This window comes from Centroberyx gerrardi, chromosome 5 (assembly GCF_048128805.1).
Source record: "Centroberyx gerrardi isolate f3 chromosome 5, fCenGer3.hap1.cur.20231027, whole genome shotgun sequence".
Taxonomy (NCBI): domain Eukaryota; kingdom Metazoa; phylum Chordata; class Actinopteri; order Beryciformes; family Berycidae; genus Centroberyx; species Centroberyx gerrardi.
The window spans coordinates 18,169,509-18,197,300 of NC_136001.1; the positions used below are offsets into that span (position 1 = coordinate 18,169,509).

At 39.7% G+C, this 27,792-nt stretch overlaps 1 protein-coding gene across 2 annotated transcripts in view; it reads left to right on the plus strand.

Moving 5' to 3' along the window:
* The first annotated feature begins 3,446 nt into the window (after positions 1-3,446).
* The window catches only part of ca16b (carbonic anhydrase XVI b), a 104,515-nt gene continuing 80,169 nt past the window's right edge, over positions 3,447-27,792 (plus strand). For both annotated transcript variants that reach the window (XM_071905510.2, XM_078283691.1), the window contains exons 1-2: positions 3,447-3,983; positions 21,201-21,305. In XM_071905510.2, the coding sequence (XP_071761611.1) occupies positions 3,899-3,983; positions 21,201-21,305 (190 nt within the window). In that variant the 5' untranslated portion in view covers positions 3,447-3,898. The remainder of the gene's footprint in view (positions 3,984-21,200; positions 21,306-27,792) is intronic.

The following is a 27,792-nucleotide window of genomic DNA, read 5'->3' on the forward strand; positions in this document are numbered from 1 at the left end:
CTGCGGTAACATAGGTCTAACCAAGCTGAAAAACAACAATTCATTGGTTTATCAACAGCATGTTGTTGCCAGGTATGTAGACATGGTTTTTATCATGGCCACTGTGCTTTTTTTTCCTGATTTCTGTGTACTGGGCCTATTTTCAGCACCAAGAATCCAACAGATCCCCTGTAACAGCTCAGCCATCAAAATGAAGAACATTAATTAATTATAGTTCTAATGCATATGTAATATAACTTACATTTCTCATATCATTTAGTGTTAAAAGCACAGATTTATATAGATTTATGTAAGTGTTCACTGTTCATTCCTGTGGTAAGTTGGAGAGAAGCTGAACAGAAAGATCTCAGCTCCCAACATTAATCCCTGCCCCCAAAGTAGTGCGGCACACATTTTAGTTTTTAAAAGCAGTTTTAAAAGTTTGTTATTGGGGGAGGTTTGCCTTTGAACCCCACTTTACAGCTTTGGAGAGGTGCCCTTTTTTTGTTCCGGCCCCTGAGAGACGCTCATGTCACCCTCCTGAAGCATTCATGTAGAGCAGCTTCAGTGCAGTAACATGACACATTGGTCTGGGGGACTAGAGGACAGACCAACAAAAGATAAAACTATTTGGGGAGAGTAATAATGGTAAAAATAGCATTAGAGTAAATAATGTAAGAGATTGAGAATCAAATAAATTATATATGGTCATAGCTTGAATTATATTACATAATTAATGCACACAGTCGTACATTATGTACCAACCGTCAACATGTGAAATGTGTTTGAAAAAATAATACAAATGTGATTCTCAAACCGGTTAAGAGGAGGGAGAGGGCCACGGGACAATGCTGGTGTCATGGCTGGACCGGCATGAATCATATATTTGTCAGCTTTCCTCCATCTGAAGCTCAATTCAGCTGTCAGAGAAAGTGTTAAAATGTCATTGGGGTTTCTACTCCCATGGATAAAAGAGATTATAATGTCAAATGCCAGGCCAGACATCAGCAATGTCTCAATCGAAGCCTCTAGCTTGGTCCAGTCGATCCAATGACGCCTCAAAGTGTCCTAAAGCTATAGCTATAGATATAACCAACTAATGGCAATTTTCTTACTGAACCTTTGCTTATTGAATCTTTGGAGGATTAAATAATTAAGAAGAAATAATAAGAAATCATTTTTACTACTCAGGAAAAAAAATGGGCTCCAACATCAGGAGCAGAGATGCAACCACAAAAATAGTCTAGAAGTACAATACGCCTTCTTGGCTGAAACATCATGTTTTTAATATTCTCTAGTTAAACATACAATACTCCTGTGGAGTACTGTGGTGCCCATCCATTTTGTATTATTATTATTATTTAAAAAATTGTTATTTAAAATAAAAACGATTGAACTTTAGTAAAAACTAGGAGCACTACTGGTGGGCCTTCCTCAGGGTGTCAAAACCTGACACCCTGAGGAAGGCCCTATGGCCAAAACATGTTGGTGTCTTTTAATGTCTTTGCTAATGTTTCTATGATATAATAAGTCTTTTGTTTTTTGATACTTTAAAGCGGAGTTGCCTTGGTCTCTCGACTTCATTTTTCAAATCAAAAATAAAAAAATATTGAACATTTGCATTACTTTTTAATACCGTGGTTTATAGAAGCCATAAGCCTGGACAGGCCGTGCTTTACAGTGATTTCACAAGTGTTTGGCACGGTGAGAAAAATTGTGAAGCACAGCCTTTTGTGGCTTATTGCTTAAATCAAGACTACAAATTTTCGAATTGATGTAACCTAACATCAGTCAGGGATATTGAAGTTCTACTGACATTATGACTTTCACACTCACAAAGTTTAGATGGGTTGCTGTTCAAGTGGTATTTTTCAGACTTGGAGGTTGGAAACTTAACAGGGCCAGGATGCCATGAATGCAACTTATTTCCCACTACAAGATGAGTGATATGACACAGACACAGTAGTGAGAAAAGAGGCGCCTGGCTTTTCCACAGGGGCTACTGCATGTCCATTCCCTTGAAACTATGAAAATGTGATGGATAATATAACAATATCATGATATAATTCTATTTTAGTAATATTATGATGTGTATCATTTGCCATATCATGTATACCTTAAAACGAATATGTGCTAAATGTAACACTTTATTTGGTTATATATCTTTTTTTCTGTGATGCTTAAGTGATGTGGTGAACATTTGTCCTCTCCAGAGGGAGGTCAGTGTGCTGGGTCAGTTGCAGAACAGCACATCTGGAGCTGGTAGGGCTTCTTGCACAGGGAAAAACTTGGCAGGGCAGCCTTGGAGTTGTACGCTTTAAACGAGGGACCACTTACAAGATAGTATCTCTAATCAGTGGGCCACCCTGCTGTGTCACTTTGATTCAAAACAAGACAGAAAACAAAATTAGCAGAGAGTTCACATAATTGCACTTGATCAGTCAAAAACGCTGCATGGAGGAATACAGTCAGTTCTGGAATATTGTCAACAACTGCATGGTGTGGTGTCGTGCGGTGTGTATGGAGTAAGTGCAACCTGGAGGATAGTGAGATGATGCCCAAGAGGCTGAGGAGGCTTTGAAAGGTAGGTGTTTTGGAGAGGTAGCAGATGGCCCACATTAAAAGCAAAGGGCCCTTGTGACTGTCCTCAACAGCCCTGCAGAGAACCGGGTAATTAAATGAGAAATTTAATCAGATTCCTCAAATTAAATGTCCAGCTGGATAGTTCTGCAAGAACCCCACTGACTACACCTTTACCTAACTCGCCTTCATGTGTGTCACTGGTGGATGCTTCTCTAATCAAGACACACTCATACATGATTATATTTCAGGGTGATGATTACTGCTAAAGTATTCCATTCACAGTTCTGCCAGCAGGAGGCAAAGGGACATCAGTATGTGGCCACAGGAGGGTCATATTAATAATGGGGCCTGGAAGGAAGCAGCAGCAAAACAATGAGATGACAGGATGGACGGTCACTGGATTTGTGTGTCTTACTGATTAGAGAGACGTCTTGAAACAGGAATGCCCATGGTTTGATCCTTGTTCTGGGTGAACAAGGCTTTCTCCATTTGTGTAGTCTGCAGATCAGGCTATTGGAATGACATGGTGTTATTCAGACTGCCTCTCATCATGTTAGATGCAACACTTTAGTGGATGCAACTGAATCCACTAGCCTGGGTTTAGTGATGCGAGATAACGCCATTAATTTCTGGAGTCTGTGATTCTTCCTAGTCTTCGTGCCACAGTAGGCTGGTAGACAGAAAGCAGCCTCTGGTCCAGTGCGAGCCATTTCCAGTGTATGGTCTTGCATTCAGCAAATCAAGAAGCGACTCCCCTCCCTCCTCTGCTCCCGCCCCATGCAGGTTCTCTCGCACGCAGTCTGTCCGATAGGACCAGTGGACAGGAATCCATGCATGCCTGACCGCCAGTCTACTTCCTGGATGGAGGAATGGGACGTTTCCAACACCGCTTTCTTCGCATTCTGCATTGCCCTTCGTCACGCTGCCGCCGCGGATAATCACTTAATAATGACCACGTGTAATCAATATTATTTGACCACTTTTCCTGTAGTTAAATAGAGCGACTGATCGCCGATTGACTCTACTAGACTTCGGGAATGTCGTTATCTGGAAGCCTGCTGCATGCATGGTGGAGTCAAACTGATTCTGAACTATTTTTGCACAGCCGTAGTCTGCGTATATTCCTCGAAGCAGATGCCTCGGCTCGGACTGGAGGCGAATAAATTGTCTTTTTAAACAGCGACTCTCGTAGCCGAACGCTACTTTGATGCACTGCAATTGTGGCTCGTGTGACAACTTCACGTCCACTGCGGTCGAGTGTATGTGATTTTTAAGAAGAAAAACTCCAAACTTTATCACCCGTTGCCTTCTTGTTGCTCTCGATGAGTGCTCTAACATGCGGAGAATTCGGGAACCGAGTTACTGGTGGATCTTATCCTTAATATTTTTAACCTTGCCCAAACACATCGACTGTCACCCTGGTAAGTATTTTGCAACATTGGTTATCATGCGCTGAGTCTGTCTGCAGTGTTGTAGCATCGTCGATTTTTTTTTTTTTATCAAGGGCAAAAGCGAGTTTTGATTCCCGATGAAAGAGGGATTTTCATAGGCAATGTGACATTATATAGCCTAATTTCCACTGTAGGACCAAGCAGGGTTAGTACTCCTCTAACAGCCATTATATTGAGACGTTTAGCTTGTGTGATTGTTGTGCATGTTTTGTTGATTAGTCAACTGGGCTATGGCGCAAATAATCCCGTGGTTTACCGTTAGGCTAAACATTTCGTGCTTGGTTCTGGTCCTGCAAGTCCTGTTTGGCCCTGCTGTGTGAAGTGGATTCAACAACATTGACCTCATCAGCTATTCATGCAACATCGTGCATTCATTTACAATGCATCAGTCTTAACCAGGAATCCCAGTAACATTCCCATAGGAACTTAATAGTGTCTGTGTTACTCAATAGTGAGTTTATAGTGACCTTACAGTACTTTGTGTTTTTTTTTTTTAACATCTTGGAATCACTATATTCCTATAGGTTTAGCCTGTGCTATTCCTTATAGTTTTGCTGTGGTGTTTCTATAGTGTCAGTCTAAATTTTGCAATAGGAGTGCTGCATTTATGGAGCTCGTTTTATTGCCATCTGTGGGCCATGTATATGGAAGCTATGTGTCTGCTTGCTGTCATGTGCGTAGGTAGGAACGAGGGTGACTGTCTTAGGGCGATAGTCAGCGCTGTTGGCTCGTAGATGGATGTATGTGTATGAGGAGTGATTAATGCCATAGAAACAGAAGTGTTGCCTTGGTGGAAACTAAGCTACTGGCTTGCTAACACAGTTGCCACTGTTGCAGAGGAAAAATGTAAAAACAGAAAAAAGTACTGATTCTGTGAAATCCCATGCTGAATAGATGGAAACAAAGAAGGAAGGACGTGACCTGAAAGAATTAAAAGACAGAGACCTTAAAAGAAGACTCCCCACTAACACCAACACTAATATTCCTCTTTTCCCAGTTCACTCTTTTTCTATGTGGCAATGACTTATAGTGTGAAGATTCATAGTTACATTTTTCCAGTAACTCAACTTCATTTTATTCATTAGATACTGGAAAAAGAGGGAAGTGAAGAATAAACTAAATGGTAGTGACATTTGCAACAATTAATAGCAAGTTTCTTTGAGGGAGACATTTGTTATCCACATGTTTAGCCCCATGTGCTGCACATTTACATAATCTCACACGAGGAAAATCCCTAGAATTTGTACCATCCGCTGTTGTAATCTGAGACACGGCGCCACATCACCACAAGTGGAAGTAAGCATGTGTCACTATTAAATGTATTCAAAAGAGCAGCGACGTTGTTGACAATACACTCCTTCTCTGTGGCATTAATCACCCCTCATACTCAGTGGCAGTGATGTAACGACAGAAGCCTGGCTCCCCACACTCTGAGTCACCCCCTCCGCCCCAAAATCCCCCAGTTCCATCACTTCCACGTCCACACTTTGTTGGCTATATTGCCTATTAGCCTTACAACCTCTAAAGACAGCTACAGTTTTTTCTTATATGGCATGTCTCACCAGTCCATTGACATAGAAAGGCAGGAGAAGGGTTGACTGGCCTACCAGCAGGGAGGATAAACTCACCTTAACTCAGTTTACACACCATTTTATTTTGCGGAGTAGAGTTTACTTACCATTTTAGGGTAACCTAAATCTCTATAACATCTTTATGATAAATGAATTAATCTTTATGATAAATTCATCATAGAAAGTAGTATCAAACTGATGTAAGTTATATGAAAATAAGGTATTTTAAGGGGGGAAATACTTCCTCTCTGTAAATATGAAGATGTTTATATTGGTGGTATTTGTCTAATTGATGATTGCTGACTGGTGGTCATAGTTTACCCACCTTTTTATTTACCACTACATCATTGCCTACCAGAATTAAGGCTTTGAAGAGTATCCTTACGGATGGAAAATATAGCCTAGTTTTACAACATTCATAACTTAAATTGCTATTCTTATTTTCCCCAGCGTTTACAGTCAGTACAAGCGCAAGTAAATATTTGCAACATGAAAATGGGTTACTTTTAAAATTCATGTTCATGCTGTCATATTGTCAGCGTTTATCAAAAGCTCTTTCATGTCTGTGGTTTTTGGTGGGGAGGCTATCCTTTTGTTTATATTTGTTTATTATATATTGAGCTTTTTAAAAAGGGACATGTTGATCCTTTGTTTCCATAATAGTTTCCATAAACATTGCCACACACTTGAATGACACAAAAAGGTCCCCGTATGCATTATGATGTTGAAAAATGCATGTAGGTGAGTTATAGCCATACTCTGACAGAACTCACTACAACTGGGAGACAAAATTCAGAAATTAAAATATTGGCTTCATAGCAAAGCAGTTACCCTCTTTATCAATTTTGCTAAAAGCTAAACTAATCTTTCATGCTTGACAGGCTTAAAGTTGTTCAGTCATAGGCAACTTTGTTTAGACTAAATGTAACATGATTTCTGATATTGTGACAATATACTGTTATGAAACCAGTATCATTTCTCTGTCCTTGAATTTTATGCTATGATTGACTGACAGAGAAACAATACCAGCTATTATTACACCTGTAATCATCATCCTAAAAGGGACTAGACAGATCGGTGCTGAGGCTGACATGCTGTCCAGAGATGCAGACATGAAAATGAGTGGAATGTTTCAGTTGATATGAGCACAGCATTACGAGTACAACGCAATATTGTATGTGATAATGAAAGTCATTTGACATTAATTGTGATTAAACTGTTTGTTTGTATAACTTATGTTAATCGAGGCAATCAATCATCACTTCATTACTTGGTGCGTATGGTTGGGTTCACTCAGTCTTTAAGCCAAGATACTCGGCGCTGGTCACAGTAGCATTTTAATCATTTAGAATGACTTGCAGCCACTTCACATCATTTCATCTGTCCTAGTAGCATCCATCCCAAAAGACAAACCGGTTTCAAACAGAGACAGGTTTAGAAAGAGCGGGGGAAACATGCTGTTGGGGAAATTGCTGTACTTATTTCCTATGCTTCATGACAATAGTGATTAATGTCCAGGCAATAAGGCGCTGCCACTAAAGGACATACTGCTGCACTCAAGGACTTGGCCGTATCAATAAATGTCCTCCGTCCTTCAGTCGCCTCGTCCTTTTTTCCCTTAAACAATCTCGCTCTGATGTGATACTATGTCAGCTTTACTTACCGCTGAACTGTCAGTCAACGCTGCCCTGTAGAGAGCACAGACAATGGAGCCTTCGGGCGCTTTTTCCTGCAGTGTGTTATTGTGGGTCAGCTGAGCATGTGTTTGCTTTGTGCACATTGGTTTTGTGAGCTACATTCAAAATTGTCTTTTTCAGAGGCGAGGAAGAACAAACTTATCCATGCAAATCATTTTCGCAGTCATTAATTATGGCAGCAATCACTGAAGATGTAGGGTTAGGCTGTGCATGTTTTATCAAACTCGAGACGCTTTGCAGAATGCAAAATAACCTTGTTGAATAAGAGTTATGTTATGTTTGATAAATTGAATTTTAACCCTCACGTAAACTGCATTCTTGATATCTTGATCGGCTATAGCTAAAAGCTTTTGTGACATCCGTTTGTGCTACTTAGCCTCTTCACTAGTCATCCATAGACAAACAATAACCAGCTCACAGTTAGTTCAAAATTGAATCACTACAGTCTTTAGTAAAAACAAATCAAAGAACTCATTACCCAATTCTTGAAACTCTACAGTAATTGTTGCTGTCAGGACAGGTGTGTTTTATTTGAATTTAATGGAACAGCATTAGAATACTTAAATTAATTTGAAATGATGCCATATAAGCCTGGCATAGAGCTTAGATCTTATATCACTGGTCGCTGTTTAGCACATTTGGAAAAGAAAAGATTAGTTTTATTATGCACCTAGAATGGAAATGCAATGCCCAACTCCAAGAATTCATATTTTAAAATCTAGATTTAAGATCTATTTTCTTTTTTCTCTGTTATTTGAGCATTATTTTATTGTTGCTCTTGGTTTATATGCAGCCATTGCATCCCATCTTTTCAATTTCATTAAGCTACTTAAAATACTTAAAACTACTTAAAACTCAGTGGATGTAGTGTTGCGTTGTAGCTGTGGGTTTTTTAAGTGGCATTGCGAGCCTTGCAGTGTGCAGACTGTTTTTCACCTGTTAATTGGTTACAACAGGGCCTATATTTAATTCCATTAACAACTGTACTCAATACGTTAGTGATTATAAAATTAGTCAGTTAATTACAGTCTAATTAGGTTAATTACAGTTTGGGGGCGTTTTTGAAGGTTGGTCTTTGTCATTGTGCTGTGCTGTGTATTTGTGATTCTTTGATCTAGGGGAACAAAATGTACATTGGTTTTGTTTAGGAAGGGCTGGGGTTTCCGATGACATGATTCTCTTTGCTTTTGAATTCCTTTTGTTGTTTACCGTTGTACTTTGACCTATACATGAAAGGTTGTTGACCGACTGTATGAATTGGTGAGAAGCAAATGGGAATTCGGCAAATAAGCCTACAGTGTCAGAAAATAAGCTACACTCTTCCAAGTACACTCCGTACCTTTTTATTTTCTGAGAGAGCACCTCAGCTGATTAAATGGCGCTTTTTGCATATTCCATCCTTACTGAAAACATGGACACCGACAAATGTGTCCACCGAATGGCATTACTCTTGTTTTTCTGTCGGTGATGGTTTGCATCTGTTTATGTCAGGATAGTCTCTCCAACTCATGAGTTCACATGAGACGGGGAGCGTTCGTAAAGAGGAGTGCGATGTCAAATGTCAGCTTGACAAATGACTCTTTGGGTTAGAGAGTGTTCAGTCTTCAGTGATGAAAACCGGTGTTGTAATCACAAGTGTCTGCTCTGTAATTTCTAGTTTCTAGTAGATCAGTTTACAGAACTCATTTAATTCAATTGTCAGATTGGACTGTTGAGACAGCGGACAAAATGGTACACCTGAGAATTATATTGAACCCCTGTCTTGGAGAATTTCACAATGCTCAGGCACCGAGCTTTGACTATAGGAAGTCTGCAAAGTTACTTTGCTCAGAGAGGAAAACTGCTGCCCATACCCAAACGCAGCTCAATACCCAAAGGATTTGTGTTGTTATGTTCTATGGAGTAGCTGCCCGTCTTTCCAGATGAGGCTTATACTTACCAGTGATTGAGAGGCTGCCAATCTAATAAAATCAGAAAAGGATGCTCCTTCCTTCCATCTTTCTCTCAGTGAGTCCTGACCTGAATATTGAGAGGTAGTAAATCATTTAGCTGAAAGCTAAAAAAATCAATAATGGCAAAGCATTTAAAAAAATGGGTACTTGTATTTAAATGCATTCTTAATCAGGGAATTATGATGAGCTGGCCATTTTGTCATATCGCGTCATACTGGTGATATGTTGGTTATTTTGGGGAAAAGACATTAAGCATATTACGGTCTACAATCGTACCATAATTCATCACATATGAGACTTGATTATGACATATTAACATAGACTTATTGCTCACTCATCATTAGCAGATGATGAGTGTTAAATAAAAAGGCTAGTTGTAATCGAGTAAACATATTGGCGTGACTCTGTTTTTCTCTAAACTGTAACACTGAGCTGATACTCTCTTTTCTGCCTGGCATGGAGAAGCCAAGCGATGCTCACAGTCCAGAGCTGTGAGCCTGTGTATAAACCCTCCTCATTAACTCCTTGTGGAGTGTTTTTTTCCTCTGAAGTTAACACCCTGAGAGACAAGTCCCCAAGCTCTTTCCTCTGGGTTTAGAACAAGATTGATACTCTTGTCTCTCTCACACACACACTGACTGGAAAATAACGGGATAATTTTGAGCTCTTTTGAGAGAAAGCTCTTTAACAACAATGGAAAAGGGTTGTAGGTATTTTCTCCCATGTTATAAATAAAAAAAGACAACAAAGCATTTGAGGTTGCATTGTTACTGCTTTCCAGGTGGCCAATATACTGTAACTAAAAGCTTACTTTTGGATTTTTTTACTCTTTGGCAAAGCTAGCGCTGTAAAAGTAATCTATGGCATTGTAACACATGACAATGGCAACTACTGTGAAAATTTTGGTCCCGGTTAATTTCAGAGAATTCCAAGGGGGAAGATGTGCTGAGTTAGATAGTTTTTGGAGGCAGAACAGCGGTTCAGAGACTGCCCTATCGATCCTGTTGACACGCTCCCCTTTGGGGAATGCAAATGTTTCTGTTCTTCAACACAAACATTCAAACCCTCCTGGTAGTGGAACCCTAATTAACTAGGGATTTGAATACCATGGCCTTTTCTTTTGACATTTTCATATTTCAGAAAGACATTGTTTTAGGCTTCCTCAACAAAGACAGCTCTTGTATTTATTACATAGTGAAAGAATTTGCACTACAAAACAGTCAACAATTGAATTTGCTAAATGCAAAACTTTTTAAACACAAATCGCCTTCCAGATGAGCCAGTTTCAGGTTAGACTTGCTGTCACACAAATTCCTGTGTGCCTGCTTGTCTCTCCACACTGGTGTTAGCTGATGTGACAGTAGATGGATGTTATTGTCACAGCTAGTCTAAACCTCACGACACAAGTGTTTGTCACAGCAGAGAAGACCTATCCCCAGGTAACCACTAATCACTTAGGGACTCCTCGTATCATCTGTCCCTTCTCTGAACAGCCAGCTGAGACAGAGGTGGGAGCTAGCAACCACTCTTCCTCACAGATCTCAAGACGACTATGTGCATACTACACTGTTTAGACAGATTAGTTAAACAAACTGTGTTGGGTGGGCTTTATGATATTGGTGACATTACTGAGTTCATAAAATAGGACGGGAATTTAGCATTGCCATTGCTTTGTGACAAATCAGGGCTAATTATGTATTCAGTCCTATTTATGTCAATTAGAAGGATTCAGAGCTTGGCACTGAGCACATTCAGTTCAGCACTCACATGGCTCACCATTATGCTGTGACCCGTTGTCCTGTGTGGAGTTAACAGTAGACATGACCCTTTCTTGATTTTAGGCAATGCATATATTAAGTGCTTTTCAAACAAAGTCTGCCCTGTGTTAAAGGTCAGGTGCAAAGCCTTTCTGTAGTAAGACTGTCAGGCATCAAAGGCTTTCTTTAATGTGTTCATCATTAAAATGGTGTCGCCATAGCCTGTCATCATTACTATTTTATAATCACAATGAATTAATTTGAAAGTCTGTAGTTAGGTCAGAACTACAGGAACTACAAAGGGATGAAAATGACACTTGGTAGCTAGGTGTTGGATGCTTATGACTAGACCCAGTTTGGGTGCATGGGAAGTGTTTACCTAAGCCTGTTTGTGCATGTTCTGTGTAGGTGTGTATGCTTTCATGACAAAGTCGAGGTAATGTGGATCAACAGATGACAGAAGATGTCTAGGGACAAAATATCACTTGCTGCTGATGGTAAAGTAAGTCTTCTCTGGAAATGAGAACTTCAAAGGGATAAGGGATCCATTGAGATATCTGTTGCTGTTTTTATGATAAACTTTTCCAATGCAATTACAGTTGTGGAGTGTAACAATTGATCATGCTAATGATCAATAACTAATATTCAGCAGGCTAAAGACTTAAGTTGTGTGCTGTTAAATATCTTTTTTTTTTTTTAATTATTGTTCTTAATCCCTATTAAAAGGACTTCCATTGATGGTGATTTTCCATATTGAATGTAAAAGGTTGTGCATTTCAAAAGAGCATATAGAGATATAAATAAGGCAATTACTGCTAGGGAAGCTTCAAGGAAATGGATTTCTGACTTAGAGAAATGTTGAATAATTGCCTTGAGTCACAGAATCATTACCTTTAGTCACAGAGAAGTGCTGTTCAATTGAATGCCGTTTTTCAGCCTTTGTTTGCCATTGGCCCTTGGATCTCCTCTGCATTAGCCTTGGATTCCTTTTATCATAACACATACCAAAAAACCCAATCATGTAAATGTGGTAGAGCTGTGGTTTGAGCAGGTGTTCTCATTTGTCATGAGTTGTATGTTGGCTCACAAGATGGGTAATTGTCTTGTAATCCCTTTTGGCTAGTTAGCGACCATCTTACTGTGACATGTCAATCGATTTCTCCCATCAGAATTATTCTAAAGGTAATCCGCAGGAGTATGGTATTGACCATTGATGCGAACTTCTGTACCTCTCATGAGCTACTGTTTGTTGACATATTTCATTAATTTCCTAATTTCCCTGCTTTTAATACAGAACTTACTAGTTCACAGGAAGGCTTTTCTTTTGTTTTTGGAAGAAATTGAGCCTGACATTTCCCAAACTTGACTAAATCAAAACACAAAGCATCACTGGGACCACTATTGGTAACAGTGAGTTTTTTTTTTTTGTTAGCTTTAGAAATTGTCAGAACTAATTTCATAGTGAAGCATTGACGACATCCTACACATTGCATCACGCAGGAAAAAAAGTGTATATAACCTTTAAAGAGATGGCAACATATTATTTTAGATGCCAAAAAATAAATGGGGAGGAGGGCATCTATGGAAGACTGTCGACTACGAGACACCAGCTTGGCGTGAGGAATAAATGATTTCATTTTCATAAACACAAAGTACATTGTTAGCGGGAGTGCATTATAATCACATCAAAACATGGCAGCAGGTGTTGAATACGTCATGAATATGGTAGGAATTTGTTGTTAGACTGTTTATGATGTGAGATTTTTTGTGTGCGCTAGACCTCTGAAAAGGATTCTAATTAAAGTGGAAAAGGAATTTTAGATATTTATTTGATGATAGAAAGGTAAAAAAAAAAAAAAATATATATATATATATATATATATAATTAGTAATTTGGGAAACTATCCAGGGGAAACATAGACCCATGATGGAGTAAAGGCATTATAAACGCCCAACTCATAACAGTCTCATGAAACAGTCTCACTATGTTTTATTACACATTGTAATTCATCATATTGTGTTGTGATGGGGTCGATCATTATGCACTCGTAATGCAATGTAAAATGTTAGCGCACACTGGTCCAATGCCAGCCGAGTTGTTCTGCACAGGCTGCATTGTGATTAGATTTTTACAGCGTGTGTACGCCTCTCATTACTTGCGGAGGGGATAATACCTCTATTGGTTTTGCAATCTGGTCCTTGTTAAGTTTTGGGAAAAGAAATGATGAATTTGGCGAACACAGTATACATTAGATACTAGCGAGTCTACTTACAGAGGCTATGTTACAGAGGTATCAAGTGCATTGCTCTTCATGGTTCTATGTATCGTTTCTAAGTTAAGCCTTGAAGTATTGATTAGACTCCCAACATCAAAGAGCATTTAAAAAGGAAGGGAGGAGGTCTGACGGCTTGTATTGCCCCAGGCAGGCGTGAAGAAGCTGTTTGGAAGTGGTGCATGCAAAGTCCTCTTGCAGTGATATTATTTATGGGTAGCATTGAGTCATTTGGCCAGTGAGATGCTGGTTTTAATTTTTTTTTTTTCTTTTTTTTTCATCAGCAGTTGGCAGACACTTTCTACTGAGGTACATTTCTGCAGATATTTGATGTAATTTCACATATTTCAATGATTGTGAAATTGTAATTGTACAGTTGAGAATAGAGGACAGATGCATCATTATGGAACCTGTTGTTTCATCTTGTGTTTTGTCGCTTGACACAACATTATGATATGCCATTTGGTGGATGTTTTTTTTTATCTAAAGCACCTTACAAAAAGTGCATGTGTTTTCAGCATGGGTGGCCCTAGTTGGAATCAAATCATTACCCTGGCTATATTGATGTCATGCTCTACCCATTGAGTTAAATAGGACCACTTAGATCACCAGGAATCAACCCTCACCATACATGAAGAACACCTCAATAATGTGTGTGGGGTGTAATGTATTCGCCAGAGGCAGCTGAATTTATTTCTGAATCGATAACTGGACAGTGCTCGTGGGGCCCCGTATTATGTCCTGAGGAATGACCTCAGAAGCTCTTGGCACTTAAGCGATGTAATTGCCACATAGTGAAAATTGAAAACCTCACTTTACACAATAAATTTTCCTGGCACTGTTGCTATGTATGATCGCTCTGTCGTGTGAGGAGACATTGTGCTGTCTATAGTAGTCTGCAGAGTGGACAGGCTCGTGCTGGTCAGGTAAAGAGGTCAGTAGCCCTGAATTTGTTTAATCTGGTTAATGGCATTTACCAAAGCCCTGATACACTTAATCAGTGAACAGCCAGGCCGTTTAGTGCACTTAATTCACTGTACTATCATTGGCCGAGAAGCAGACAATAGATTCATAATTTGACCATTTCTGAGAAGTGAGCTGCATAACTAGATGCAGCCTATATATAACTGGGCGTAGTTAAACATTGACTTCTCCACAGGAAGTCTAGCAGTTTTAATTCACAAAAAAGTCAATTTTGGTCAGACAATAGAACAATGGCTCTTCACTGGCCCCTGTGAATACAGAATAAATGTCAGGATGTCTGTTTTTTTTTTTTTCTTCTTTCAATTCAAGGAAGAGTGAATTATGCTGGAGACTTTTATCTTACTTTTTTCAACAAGCAAAGACTTTGCAAGACCTTTTTGACCAGATGGTGTCCAATCAAGGTCTACTTTTTTGATGTAGCCTACTATGTTTCTCACTGACTCAGTCTAGCAAAAGGTTGAAGAACAATGTAACAATTGACACATTGTGCCGCTCAGGCCTTATCTCCTTTTGAATTTCAGAAGGTTTACAGTACACATATTATAAATCTATTCACTATGTTTAAGAGGAGAAAACTGCAGGAAATGCATGGCTTCCGCATTGTGAGTGGGTTGAGAGTTGGTGACACATTTGGATTTGATATAATGAGCTGGTCTTGCACGCTTTTCACCAGAGACGAGTCTAGAGCACATGTGGTGTAGTCAGAAAGCCGTGTCTTTCTTCTTTGCCCTTCCCCCCCATTCTGCTGGCTTTGTTGTCTGAGTTGGACTAGGTGGTGTTGGACTTATTCAAGAGTTAGTTGAGTTTTCCGTATCTACCTGTCACTTTACTATTTTTACTTTCTCTACTTGACTATTGAAAACCCATATGAAGTTGTAATATTTTAAACTTTGAGCACCCTGCATGCCATTATTATCCAGCTGAAACATCTTGCCTCCACACTGTTGAATGTGCGGTCACACTCACTGTCAATTAACAAGAACAAAAGCCAGCGCTGTGAAGACGGTCCTGACATGCACACAGACATGTTGATACATGTACATGAAAATAATGACCAAGATGAGGACTCCAGGGAAATGTATATTATTACCTCCGCCAAGGAGGTAATAATAGTTATGTTTTCGGTGCCGTTTGTTTGTTTGTTTGTCTGTTAGCAGGATTACGGAAAAACTACTGGCCCGATTTTCATGAAACTTCGTGGAAGGGTGTAGCATGGGCCAAGGAAGAACCCATTCAATTTTGGAGTGGATCCGGATCCGACTCACAAACAAGCAATAATAGCACGAACAAGCAATAATAGCGAATAATAGCGGCTCCGACTCACGAACAAGCAATTCGTAGAAGACTGGACTATTGTGAGCGCCCTTCTAGTTATTATTATTTTTTGTAATTTATTTACTTGAGCCAGTCATGGAATAATTTCAACCCTAGACTAATGGACTTAATTTTACTGTAATATGGCTACATTTATATGCCCCAAAGGTTCTGAAGTCCTCTTTGCTGAAACTGCTTGTTTGCTTTTAGCTGTGTAGGCCTAAATATCTGCATTGGGATTTGAGTTGTTGTTTTATTATTTCTGAGGTTTATGTTTTAGCCCTCAGGCTCAGCTCCCTCTGTGCCACATCTTTGGCTGATCTTGGCAGTTCTCATGTTCCCTGGTTCCTCATGTGACTTGTACCGTTCCGGGGATATCTAGCCGCATCACCCACTTCCCGAGGAATGAGAAACACACACATGCTCTCATGTTCAGACTCCACTTACCCTTCTGCATGCTCGTCTGCTTCATAGGGGGACCCCCGACCTTGCTTTACCACTGTGGCTTGTACTATAATAGCTGGCACCCATGCAATGCTCTTAGACTGTGGACATACTTTGGCATTCAAAATAAAACGGGTAAATGTGAAATTGAGGTATGTGCTGTGGTGGTATTGCACCAAAGCAGACAGGCAGCTAAGCAGATGACTTCACATTCGACAGCTGACTCTATGCATTGCAGATGAGGTGCTAGCTAGACACACAGACAACAGCTGTGGCCCTGAGTATGCACATTTGTTCCTCATATACATAACTCTTCTGCATCAACAGAAGCTGCTCTTTTTGCAGTCGTGACGCCTGTGAAAAAAATGACTCACTTCTGTTTAGCAAGAATCCATACTAAGTAATGTAAAAGTTGTTTTATAGTGTAATTTGTAAACTTAATAATATGCCTTCTCTATGCATCTATGTAAAACAAACAAAAAAAACAAAAAACATCAATGGACCAAATGGTAGCCAAGAAGTTAGAGATGTGGGCTTGGGACCAGGAGGTTCATAGTACGACTAGCAGGGAAAATGTGGGCGGGAAATAAATAATAAAAGAGAAGGTTTAAAAATGAAACTCCAGTAACTCATACTTTTCTCAGTGATAATTGGAATGGATGTGTAATTTGGCAACACAAAGCTACACCAGCACCACAGGTTGTCTGGGATGAGTAATACGATTTCATCTGTTTCAGTGGCAAGTATTATTCCCATTAAAGATTCCAGTTTCTAATGAATCTCTTATCAATTCAAGGTTTTAAAGCTGTGAATAAAAAGGTCAACAAAGACTTTTATTTCAAAATGTAGTATTGGTGGCTTGAGTACACTTCTCTCCCTTTATAAGAAGCCCAATGCAAGCATATGGACTAGCTTTTCACTATGATGCAGGAATGGTCTTGTATGATTAAAATATGACTTTGTCTCATTTCATGTGAGCCACATTAACACACTGGCCATATGTTCAATATTTCACATCTATATTCCCTCAAAACATCATCATGACATTTTAGGGTATAGAATGTAGTGTAGATGAGTATTTCTCTTTATAGATGGTAGAGTCCAGTTCCACAAATAAATCACAGGGTTCCCATGGGCCTTGAAAATCCTTGAACGTTTGTACAATTGAGAAAAATAAAATAAGGCTCTAAAAGTTTTTTTGAAAATGAATGGATAGCCTTGACCGTACTTGATTTTGTTACAATATACTGTAGCATCCAAATTCATCAATATGCCTCAGCTTTCTGGAACTCTAGAAATTCACCACGATTTCTTGACTTGACATCATCGGGAGTAAAAGAAAAAGGTCCAAAATGTGGCAATTTTGAAACCTTGAATTTCACCCTATAAGACCTTGAAAATCATTGAGTGAAAGTCTTTGAATTTGATGTCCAAGGGAGTGTGGGAAGGAACCCTGGAATCGGCACTCTGCCACCTCTCTTTGTTTAAGCAGGTCCTGTTGATATCCAGAAAAAAATAAAAGAATGACCCCTTGATTCAGGCTATATTTAACAATTCAGTCCAGCCCCAACCAATCCAAGTGGTAAAATGAACATGCTATATACAGTATACCTTTTGCTAGTGTTGGTGATGAGGTTGATAGCTAACTCTGGCCTTGAATCACTAATGAAAGTTAAATGCTCCTGTGGTTGTTGTCAGGTTGCTGTTTTTCAGGAGCTCTCACGGGTGCCTCGGCTTGTTGTTGAGTGTGATGTTATAGAACTCTAAATAGCAGGGCCTAATGGAGGTGTAGATGATTCAGCTGCCCTCAGGGCAATGGAACAGGAAAAATGATTTTGTATGCCTAGGCATGGTGCATGGTGTTTGCCTGTGATGCTGTTTTTGAGGTGTTTCTTAAGCCGTTTTATTTTGTATAACCCTTTTAAAATGTATTCAGATGTGAAAATCCAGCAACCCAGTGTTTCACAATGTCTTAATGTTAAGCTATCCTTTTGGCCGATTTCTCTGTATGTAACCTCCCATTTAAACTAGTAGTGGTTAACCTGGCTAAGTGTTATTCAGCTGGGTTTTCTAGATTTAAGGTTTCTGAATGTTGTTTGAGTGAAGCGAGGCTCTCCTCGGTCTCCTCCAGGCCCAGCACCGTGTTGTCTGCTTTGCTCTATCAGAGATGCTGTGGCTTTAATCCTTTGCCCACAGGGGACGGCTGACACGGATGAGTGTAAACTGTTGACATGGTGCTGTCTCCTCTGCTCTCTGATCAAAGACGGTGCAGCCCTCCTGTTCCACAACCTGCCTTCAAATAGGCTCCCAGTCTCTACCAGAGAAACTCCCTCTGACTATCTCCATCTCAGTTTCTCCAAAATAATACTCTTTCATTTTAACACAGGTTTCTCCATTGTGGATCGATCCGTCGATAATAACAAAGCAGCCATTTGTAACTTTACTCATGTAGCACTTGTGTCTTCCCTTCAAGTGATGAATTTGATTTGGGAAACATTGTGTCAGTGGCTCTTACAGTGTTAGCTACCATTTGTGGAGACAGTCATGCGCCACCTTTAAGTGCAAGGAAAGACTTGGCTTGATGCAGTGCTTAGTTGAATTAATCCCCATGTAATGATGCAACTATTAGTAAGAGCTGAGCTTCTCTTAGGTGCATGGAGATGTGTGTGTGAATGTGTGTGAGTGCATATTTGATGTGTGCTCATGCTGATCAAGCCAAGTGAAGCGCGGTGTCTGAAGGTGCTTTAGAACAATAGCTAAACCCGCTGGACTCCTGCAGCTAAAGTTACCTTTACCCCCATGAGACTGTCAGGAGGAGTGGGTACAGTAGGCATGGTTACACTGTCATGATACAGTGCAGGCGTGGAATACTGCATGGGCCTATACAGCCAGCACAAGCAAACCCTTTCACGTGCTTAAATGTTGATTTAAAAACACACAGTAGTAGTGCTTTCACAACAACAACAAAAAATCATAAACTTGTGACTGAACTGTTCTTTACTTCCCAATAAGATATCTGTAAAAAATGTGTGTTTTAACTGAAAGTAAGTTTGTTTACATGTTTCAGGCATAGGCTGAATTGAGAATTTGGGTGACACATTTATTTGTGGACTGCAAAGTGGATTATCATGGTGGACACAGAACAGTCTGTTGTAGCAGGTAATTTGACTCAGAACGTGGGACAGTGATTTCTACTTCCATTTCTGATCTGGCAGATGGTCATCTCTTTTTGTCCTGCCACCCCTTTTCCACGGCCACAATCTGCTCGGCCGATTGTTCTTTGTGTCCTTCTGGCAACAGGAAACCAATATTGGCTAACACATCTCAAAGTTTTGAATGCCACCTTGGGCTCTGATTGTTTGAAGAAATACAAAACACTCACCGGATTGTGTTTTGCCTGTATACCCGCTGGACAATGGCTTCAGCGAGACATTTTCTTTTGCACTGGCGCAGGCTGGATCAGGCATACAGCATATTTTGCCCAATGAGTATGATTGGAGTAAGTTGAGGACTACTGTATATATGCTTCAGGGACTGTGTGCGCTTGGGAGACATTTTTCCCCCCCCTAGCTTCCCCTGTAATTTTGTTGACACTGTATGATTTCTTAGGGGGGATTTGCCTCTAAGAAGTCAAAGAGACATTTGGGCCCAGAGGGCGTGGATCTCATTGTCTAATGTAGTGGATGGATGGATTGTCTGTGTTTTTCTAAATGTAGTTGTCAGACAGGAATATTGCAGGCAAGCCGTTGTGGCTTTACTGCATTATTTTTATACCCCTGGTTATACGCTTATCACAAAAACACTGCTGTCTTTCTGCTGACCACTTCCACATCAATTTAAAAAATGTTTTTTTTTTTAGAGCAGTTGCTGCTGTAAAGGATTTGATTGATGGTAACTATAAGAGAGCGGGAAGTATCATAGGGCCTGTAGATGAGGTTCCTCCTGTTCTCTGCAGACCCCTGATGGTGATGATCATTACTTCCCATTAAGTGTTTGTGTCAAATGATGGCACCTGGGCTGAGAGTGAGGAATTCTCTTGGGTGCAAACAGTCACCACTGTTGCTGCTGCTTCCATTTTTACTGGTTCTGTGTGTAAGGCTACCAGGGGACTCGTGGCCAGAAGGTCAGCATACTCATCAAAGTTCATCCTTGTTAAAGTATGCTTTAATCTCCATCCCCTCCAGGGGTCACAGTCCTGTCTCTGAGTAACTAAGTACCTTTCCACAATTGCAGCATTTGAGGGAAGACTTGAGGCACTTACATTTGAGTGTTTCTATTAAAGTGAACTATATACGGTACTTAAGCTCTATTGTACAATTCACAGGAAATATCATTTTTTTCCTTCTATATTTATCTAAGTTATTGCATTTATTAGATACTTTGAAGAAAGGTTTTCTGCCCACAAAACGTGACAGGTTTATAAAAATATCCCATTTTTGTCTGTGAGCCCTTGCCAATTCAAAGATCAAGCAATTTCAGTGCACCTAGCTGCCAACACATTTAGCTTAACCCATAGAGGTCTGGGTAATACACTGAAGACGGGACCCTTATTAGCACTGATTACACTATATTGCCCATGTCGTTCACTTTCAAAAGTACACGTAATATCAGATATTAAATTACTTTTATTTCAAGCTTCAGTCTATAATTGCAGACTGGTGCCCTCTTGTTTATACAGCCACCCCACAGATGGCCGCTCTCTCTCAAATTGATTGATCTTTTGATGCAAAGGCTGACATATAAACATGAAACTTATCTGTATTTTTAGGCTGCAACGGATCTGTGTGCGTTGATATCATTTGTAAACACTGAAGTAATGCAGACCTGATTTTAAGATATGGATACAGAGACGTTTTTTTCTCAAAGAATTAGAGTGCCGTGCGACCATATTGCAGTATAATCATAAATTTGTTGCTTTGCATATCTCCCTGTGAGGCATGCAGATATGCACTCAGTAGTGGAGGACGTACACAAATTCAACTTTCTATATTAAACCCCCAATTCATAATTTATTTGGCCATATACATTTTAGGCATGTTCAAAAAGATTCTTGAACAGTTTGAGTTGTAAATGCAAATGAAGCTTTTTTTTTTTTTTTTTTCCCTCCTCTAATTGCGTAAACCATTCTAACAGAAATCCTCTATAACCTGTTCTCCGACACTGGTTTTTCTGACCTCTCTCTTTGCCTCCCACAGTTGTACTGGGTGGCCAACCTTACTATGGCGGAGTCGGGGATCATGAGAACACAGGCGTAATGAGGGAGAGGCGAGCGGTGGGTGACTCCTATTGGGCCTATACGGGTGAGTCTTTATTTTTACACTGAGAGGAGCCCTCAGTAAGAAGGGTTTCTCAAATGCATCTTACTCACCTCTATTCTGTCTCTCCCATCTCTTTTGCATTTAATTGCATTTAATTGCAGTCGGTCAATTGGGGAACATAACTGTGAGAGCCCAGTTCACCCTCACTGGCAGATTTTAAGGCTTTGTGGGTCGGTGTCATCAGCAGGCCTACTTCCACTTTTACATGGAAGTGTATTATATCAGTATAAAAGTACTGTAGGCTTAGCTGTGAAGACATTGCTAGTTTGGTTGTTTAAGTTCCTCCTTCCATTATTGATAATATGCACACTTTTAATGCCAGAGTAAGTGCTTCTGGGAATTTGGGCTTGCTTCCTCCGTCTAATTTCTCAGTCATCTATCACCGAGATGGATGGATATGGCTAGGCAGCCCAAGATGAGCGTTCAGATACAAGCCCTAATGGATGATTCATTATGTGCAATTTTATGCTTGTAAATATTCTCAGTGTAGCATGTGTTTGCACATGTGCATTCTGTTGATAAAGTTGGAGTGTGTATCCAGCTGAGAAATTCCCTCTTGGTACATCCAATTTGAAGCACTGCACATCAACTACAATATCTACTGTAGAATCGAGAAAGAGCTTTGGAATGTGTGTGTATTCATGTTGGATGACTGAGCTTTTATTTTGGTCTATTTTGGCGTAATGAACATTTTATTCCTTAAATGGCTGTCCTTGCTGAGTGTTTAAAATTTGACTGTAGTGTTCGATGTCCTATTCATGCTCACTAACAGAGTCAATATTCTGTTAGTTAAGTACATGGCCAGAGAGTTTTCAGCGTTTGGAGTAGCACAAGGCTGAATAGATATTGTAATATCTGTAATGTATTGTAATATCTATTCAGTCGTAGTCATATCTGTCACTCTGAATTGAATATTAACCATGAACCTTCTGCTGCTCATGTCTAGATCAGCTGCAGCCGACTGCAGCAAATCCACCTTTACTCTAAAGTAGAAGATTCCACAGTGCGTTGCTAAATCCTGTTCCACCGATCACTTTAAATCAAACAAGTATTTGGATTAGTGTAGGTTTTTCTTTTTTTTTTTTTGATTTTGCCTCAAGCATCTGGTAGAATAATGTTTGTGTTTGTAATGTCTTCCTGTCTACCAGCTGGGAGATAACACCAGGCCCTTCAGTTATTTTATCTACAGTATTATGGCTCATCATTACAGTGCATAGTACTTTACAAGGCTGAAAGTAAGAGTGATAAGTACATATCAGATTTATTATAAGCACAGCATGTACTTTAACCTTTTTTCTTCCTATTTTCCTATATTTTCCTAAAAATATAAACAAGTAAAAAAAAAAATTAGGCAGGTATACACAGACCAAGAGGCCGTTTATTTACTCAAGGAAGAGTTCTGCTAAGCACACTTTTCACAGCACCGCTTCATGTTCATAGAGTTGCACACATTCACACCTGAGAGCTGCCCAGCACAAACACAGTCCTCTGTTGGCCATTGAGCAGCTCCAGAGGGAAATGGGGGTTATGTACTGTGATCGAGGGAACATCACTGCATTATTTATAGGTTTGAAGGTCCAAAAACACCCACCTAACATAACTAACTTGGCCCGCTTACTCTTTGAGTAAACATCATGGTTCTGAAAGTATCACACAGACGGAATATTCTGCCTTTGACATTGCTGTTGTGAGCCCAGAATCCCATGGGCTCAAGCAGCAAGCAATTAATTGTGTCTAATTTGGCCGTATGTTTCTTTGGTATTCATGTCACTCCAGATAGTGGTCGTCGTTTCTCCCAGTTGTCTAGCAGAGACGGGGAAAGCGTGTCTGCTTTCACTTTCCAAGCGTGATTGCTTTTTCACTATCCACAAGGTGTGTGGAGCTCATTATGGCAATCCAAATCACTTCAAACATGTTCTTGTTTTCTAGACACACCTGCATTGGCTCTTTTTGCTTGAAATGGTCAGCAGTAGATTCCAAAAATGGAAACACTGTCACTCTTTTGCTAATTGATATTTTCAGAAATTTAGCTTATCCTATGATTAGATTAGACTCTTAGAACTCTTTAATTACAAGGCAATTGCTGATTATTGCTACTTCGGTCCAGTGGTAATTAGATAAGTACTTGTTTTTTGTTTTGGCTGTCTTGTAACGTATCTGCACTGTTTGTGGGATAAGTGTAGCTGCAGTCTAGTGTTTGTCAGTGTGTGTCTGATCAGAGGCAAAAGCAAGTCAAGTGGTGTGTGGTTATGATGTGTCAGAATTTACTGTCGGCCTCCTGGAAGCATTGTGTAGCTAATTCAGTGAAATATAGGCCTATGTTATAGGAGGGGCCCAAACACAATGACGTACACACACTCACTCATTGGATCTTGTGTATTGGTGAACATTGGAGTAAAGTAGCTATAGTCCTTGTAACCATGAGTAAGAAGTAATTTATTTCCATTCAAAATATACATGAGTGCAGTAGTGCAAGCTACAAATACCCTACTAACCCTAACCCAAAAAAAAACAAACTCAAATTGCTAATAAAGTAGCTGTATTATATTACTGCCCAAGTTTGTTGGGACATACAGTGTTATGTTTTTGCATTACAACTGTCATTATGTGTTGGTCTTTGAATACTATCTGTGGACCACCTAAGGCTGTTGGTGATTGCCTGTTCAAATCACATTGCATTCCTACTGGCAAAGGCAGCTGGCTCATTGTACTGAGAAAAAGGGAAGCATTGAGGGAACACAGAAATGTCCATTGCTTTGGAAAGGTAATTAGTGGCTAAGGCTGTGAATGGGGGACAGACAAGCGTGCCTTAGCAGCTAAATGGTTATTAAGGGCATTTGCTCTGTGCAAGGGAGTGAATGGAAATGCAGACAGTCGGGAAAGCCTGATGCTGGAAGAATCTGGTGTAGGACAAACTTCAGTTCTGTGAGCTAGATGCACAGGCATATGAAGCACATCGCCCATCATTTCACTCAGACTTTCCATACCTTCTTGAATACAATATCCTACAGTCAGGTACAGACTGTTCTCCCGGAGACAGCTATTTGCAGTTAGCAATAAGGCAATTAAAAAGTGGAACAGTACCATCCATGACAAGTAAAGGTAACGCACAGAGAAGCAATATAAAATGGCTCTCAAACCCTGTATTTTATTCTCAAGCATTTGTGCTAATCATATTTTTGAGTTTTAAATGGCTAGTAATAGCCATTTTAAAACTGAAAATGTAATAGTTATGTGCTTATTTTTAAAATGCGTATCTTATATAACATCTGTTAAGTTTACTGTAAAATATATATTACATTTTAGACATTTAAAATGTGGCATAATGGTTTCAGTTTCTCACATTTCATCATTAATGCTTTTTTTTCTCATCAGTGTCAAGAGGGAATGTATTTTACATGGTGTGAGAGACGGCAAAGTTTGTGAATTTCCACATTAGTCAAATGCAACGAAGAATGAGACAAGCATGGCGACGAGACCTGTATGCCTTCCTGTGTGCTTTGGTTATGAACCTCGCTGTACGTCGCCCTGAAACCCACACCAAGGAATTTGATTAAAAGTTATTTAAAGGCGTACTGTATGTGTGTGCGTGGAGGCATTTTTCATAAGAGGGATGATATCATACTCACCATAAGACTCCCACAGGAAAAGGGCTATGCATCATTCTTCCCCTTTTTATATCTGCAGGGTTTTCGCATCCTCTCTGTTAGTTTCTCTGCCTTTCTTTCTTTACTCAATCTCTTTTTATTTTAGGCCAATACAGACAGAAGTTTGTCTTTGATTGCACTCTGTTGATTGATTGCACTGTGTAGTTTTATTATAACACAACATTTGCAATACTTTACCATGCATTTGCAGTAGTTTTGCAGCAGTAGGAGGGTGGGAGTAAGCGAAAAAATCCCAAAGCAAAGAAGTAATGGCATAAGAGGAGGAAAAATATAGATTAATGCCCCAAAGATAAAGGTGTAATGTAGACCTGGGCATAATTTTCACCGTATCGTAACATTTTTGTTAGGTTACTGAATCAACTAACATGTCACTTTAGCCTATCTATAACAAATAGACAAATATGGGAAATTGATTTGATGATATAAAGCAACACAGTGATTTATCAGGAATTGCGCTAAGTGAAATGTTTATCCTGCTTGCTGAGCTCACTGTCAGAATTGATTGTGATTTTTTTATTTTTTTTTTGTAAAAAAAGATAACTAAAGAATGCAGTGAAGAGCATAATGACATGCCTCTGTAGCCTACACCTAGACCTATGTCCCACCTTCAGGTGATAACGTAGCCTACCTCCACATATAAATAACAAGATCACTATTCAAGCATTGCATCTCTATGGTTATGTCATATTTTATGGCTTATTCCCAGCTCAGTGCATCACATGGATAGACCTCCCAGAGTCTTTTCCACTGTCTATTTTACAGCAGCAGTCATCACTAATGGATGGAAACCACTTTAACCAGCCAGTCATTCAAGAAGATGCCTGTGATTGTCATGTCTGATTCATTGGGGTTTGTATTTCCACAAATACTGCCTGTGTTATTGCACTTCATTCAGGGTGTCCATGATGATTTGCAAATCTTTCCACTCATATCTCGTGTAATGAAGTGAATGAAGACGTCATTTTAAATCAATTTATACCTTGACAACAAAAGGTAACTCATTGGTCCTTGATTGCCAGGGCTTTGTATTGTCTTTCTTATGCATCTTACTTGTGAACATAATTGTTGCACATCTATACGCACCAGAGAGGAATCTGGTGAAGTTTAGGCTTCTTCTCTCATTTGGATTGAATCACACTTCAGATTTGATGATCATGCCACTGAATCACATGGGCCATATTCATAGTGTAGGCTGATGTCATGTGTAGGACTGTTTCATACTATTCAGCTACATTGCAACAGCTTATGTCCATGTTTTGCATTAGACCCTTTCACACATGCAGCCAGTTCCGTAAATGTAACGGCACACCGTCATGTGTGAAAAGGAGCCGGTATCGAAATGCAGGTAAATCACTTCTGCCACTTTCACTGCTCAAGACATTGTAACGTTACGTTCCGCATCGACTGTATGTGTGAACGATGCAACGCCAGGACGCTCTGTTGTCAAACTGTAGGACGGAAATACAAACCACTATACAACGGGCTGTAGCTTTTTACTTTTCTGATGAAAATGTGGAATTGGACAGACGTGGAAATAAGAGATCATTGGAGTCCGGGCGGACAGAGATATTAGCCCGCTGTGTTTTCAAACTGCAGTGACTCTGGCGGTTAAACATAATTTGTTTAAAAAGGTATTGCGAGTATTGTGTGAATGGTAGCATTATGTTAAAAAAGCGTTACTCACTGTGGAAAATAACTTGGATTGCCACTTCAAAAGCACAGTACTATGGTACTTTATTGTGCTACATTTCTCCTTTGTTTTGGATTTATGATTTACGCTCAATCATACTAGCTCACATGCTTTCTTTAGCCACTTAACATGTTTGTTTACCTCAGATCTATCACATTATTCTCTTATGAATTTTTTGGGTAAAATGCTAAATCTGTTACTAAAAAATGCACTTCTTGGATATTCCCAGCCTTTAAGGTTGTCGATCGTAAAGTCTGGTACAATAGTACAATGGATGTCATAAATATAAATCTTCGTAAAGATGCAAATACACTATTGCAAATACACTATAGAGTTTCTGTTACTTACACAGAGTGAGTTTGCCATCCTGAGACGCTTTTGGATGCAGCAGAGCACAGTTTTGGGGTGATTTCAGGCATGACTATGCCTCTCAGATTGGGTATTTGGGCTTGACATGTAACACCTGATGATTCATATAAACTCTAATTGGCTGGTTCCTTGTGAAGGCAGTGCACTCTGTCTCTTGCAGCTTGCCACCCTCCTACAAAGGCTGGAGGGAAAAGAGCAGTGTAATGTTATCATGGTGCCCGACAGAAGGAGCTCTGCTTCCTAGAGGTAATGAATGAAGAGGAGGATTGTTCCCGCTAGACCTCTACATAGGAGAAAGGCTTGACTTTAAAGCAAAGCTCCTCGACTGTAGGGCCATACAGGGGGTGTGCATGGAGGGTAAATTAGGGGCGTGGCATATGGGGATCCAGGACATACTCCTCAGGGATAGAGATAAAAAAAAAAACAGCCTAAACTCTTATTTCTACTGAGATTTTAAAATGAGGATGAGACAAATTTTACAAGAGCACCGGAAATCTTGCAGTGGCTCCTCTGGTGGAATCCAATTTCATGCTCTGAATATCTGTGTGACATTTTGAATGAAAGACATTTTTAACTATCAGTTAGATTAAATCATGACCATTAAAACTGGTCATTTAACAAAAACTGCCTCGCTTAAAATGTCTGATAGCATGACATCAGGTAAAGGAAGGCAACACCGTAAAACAACATGCATCTAATTTAGTAGGTGCTTAGGCGAACATACTGTAGGAGTGTCAGTGCT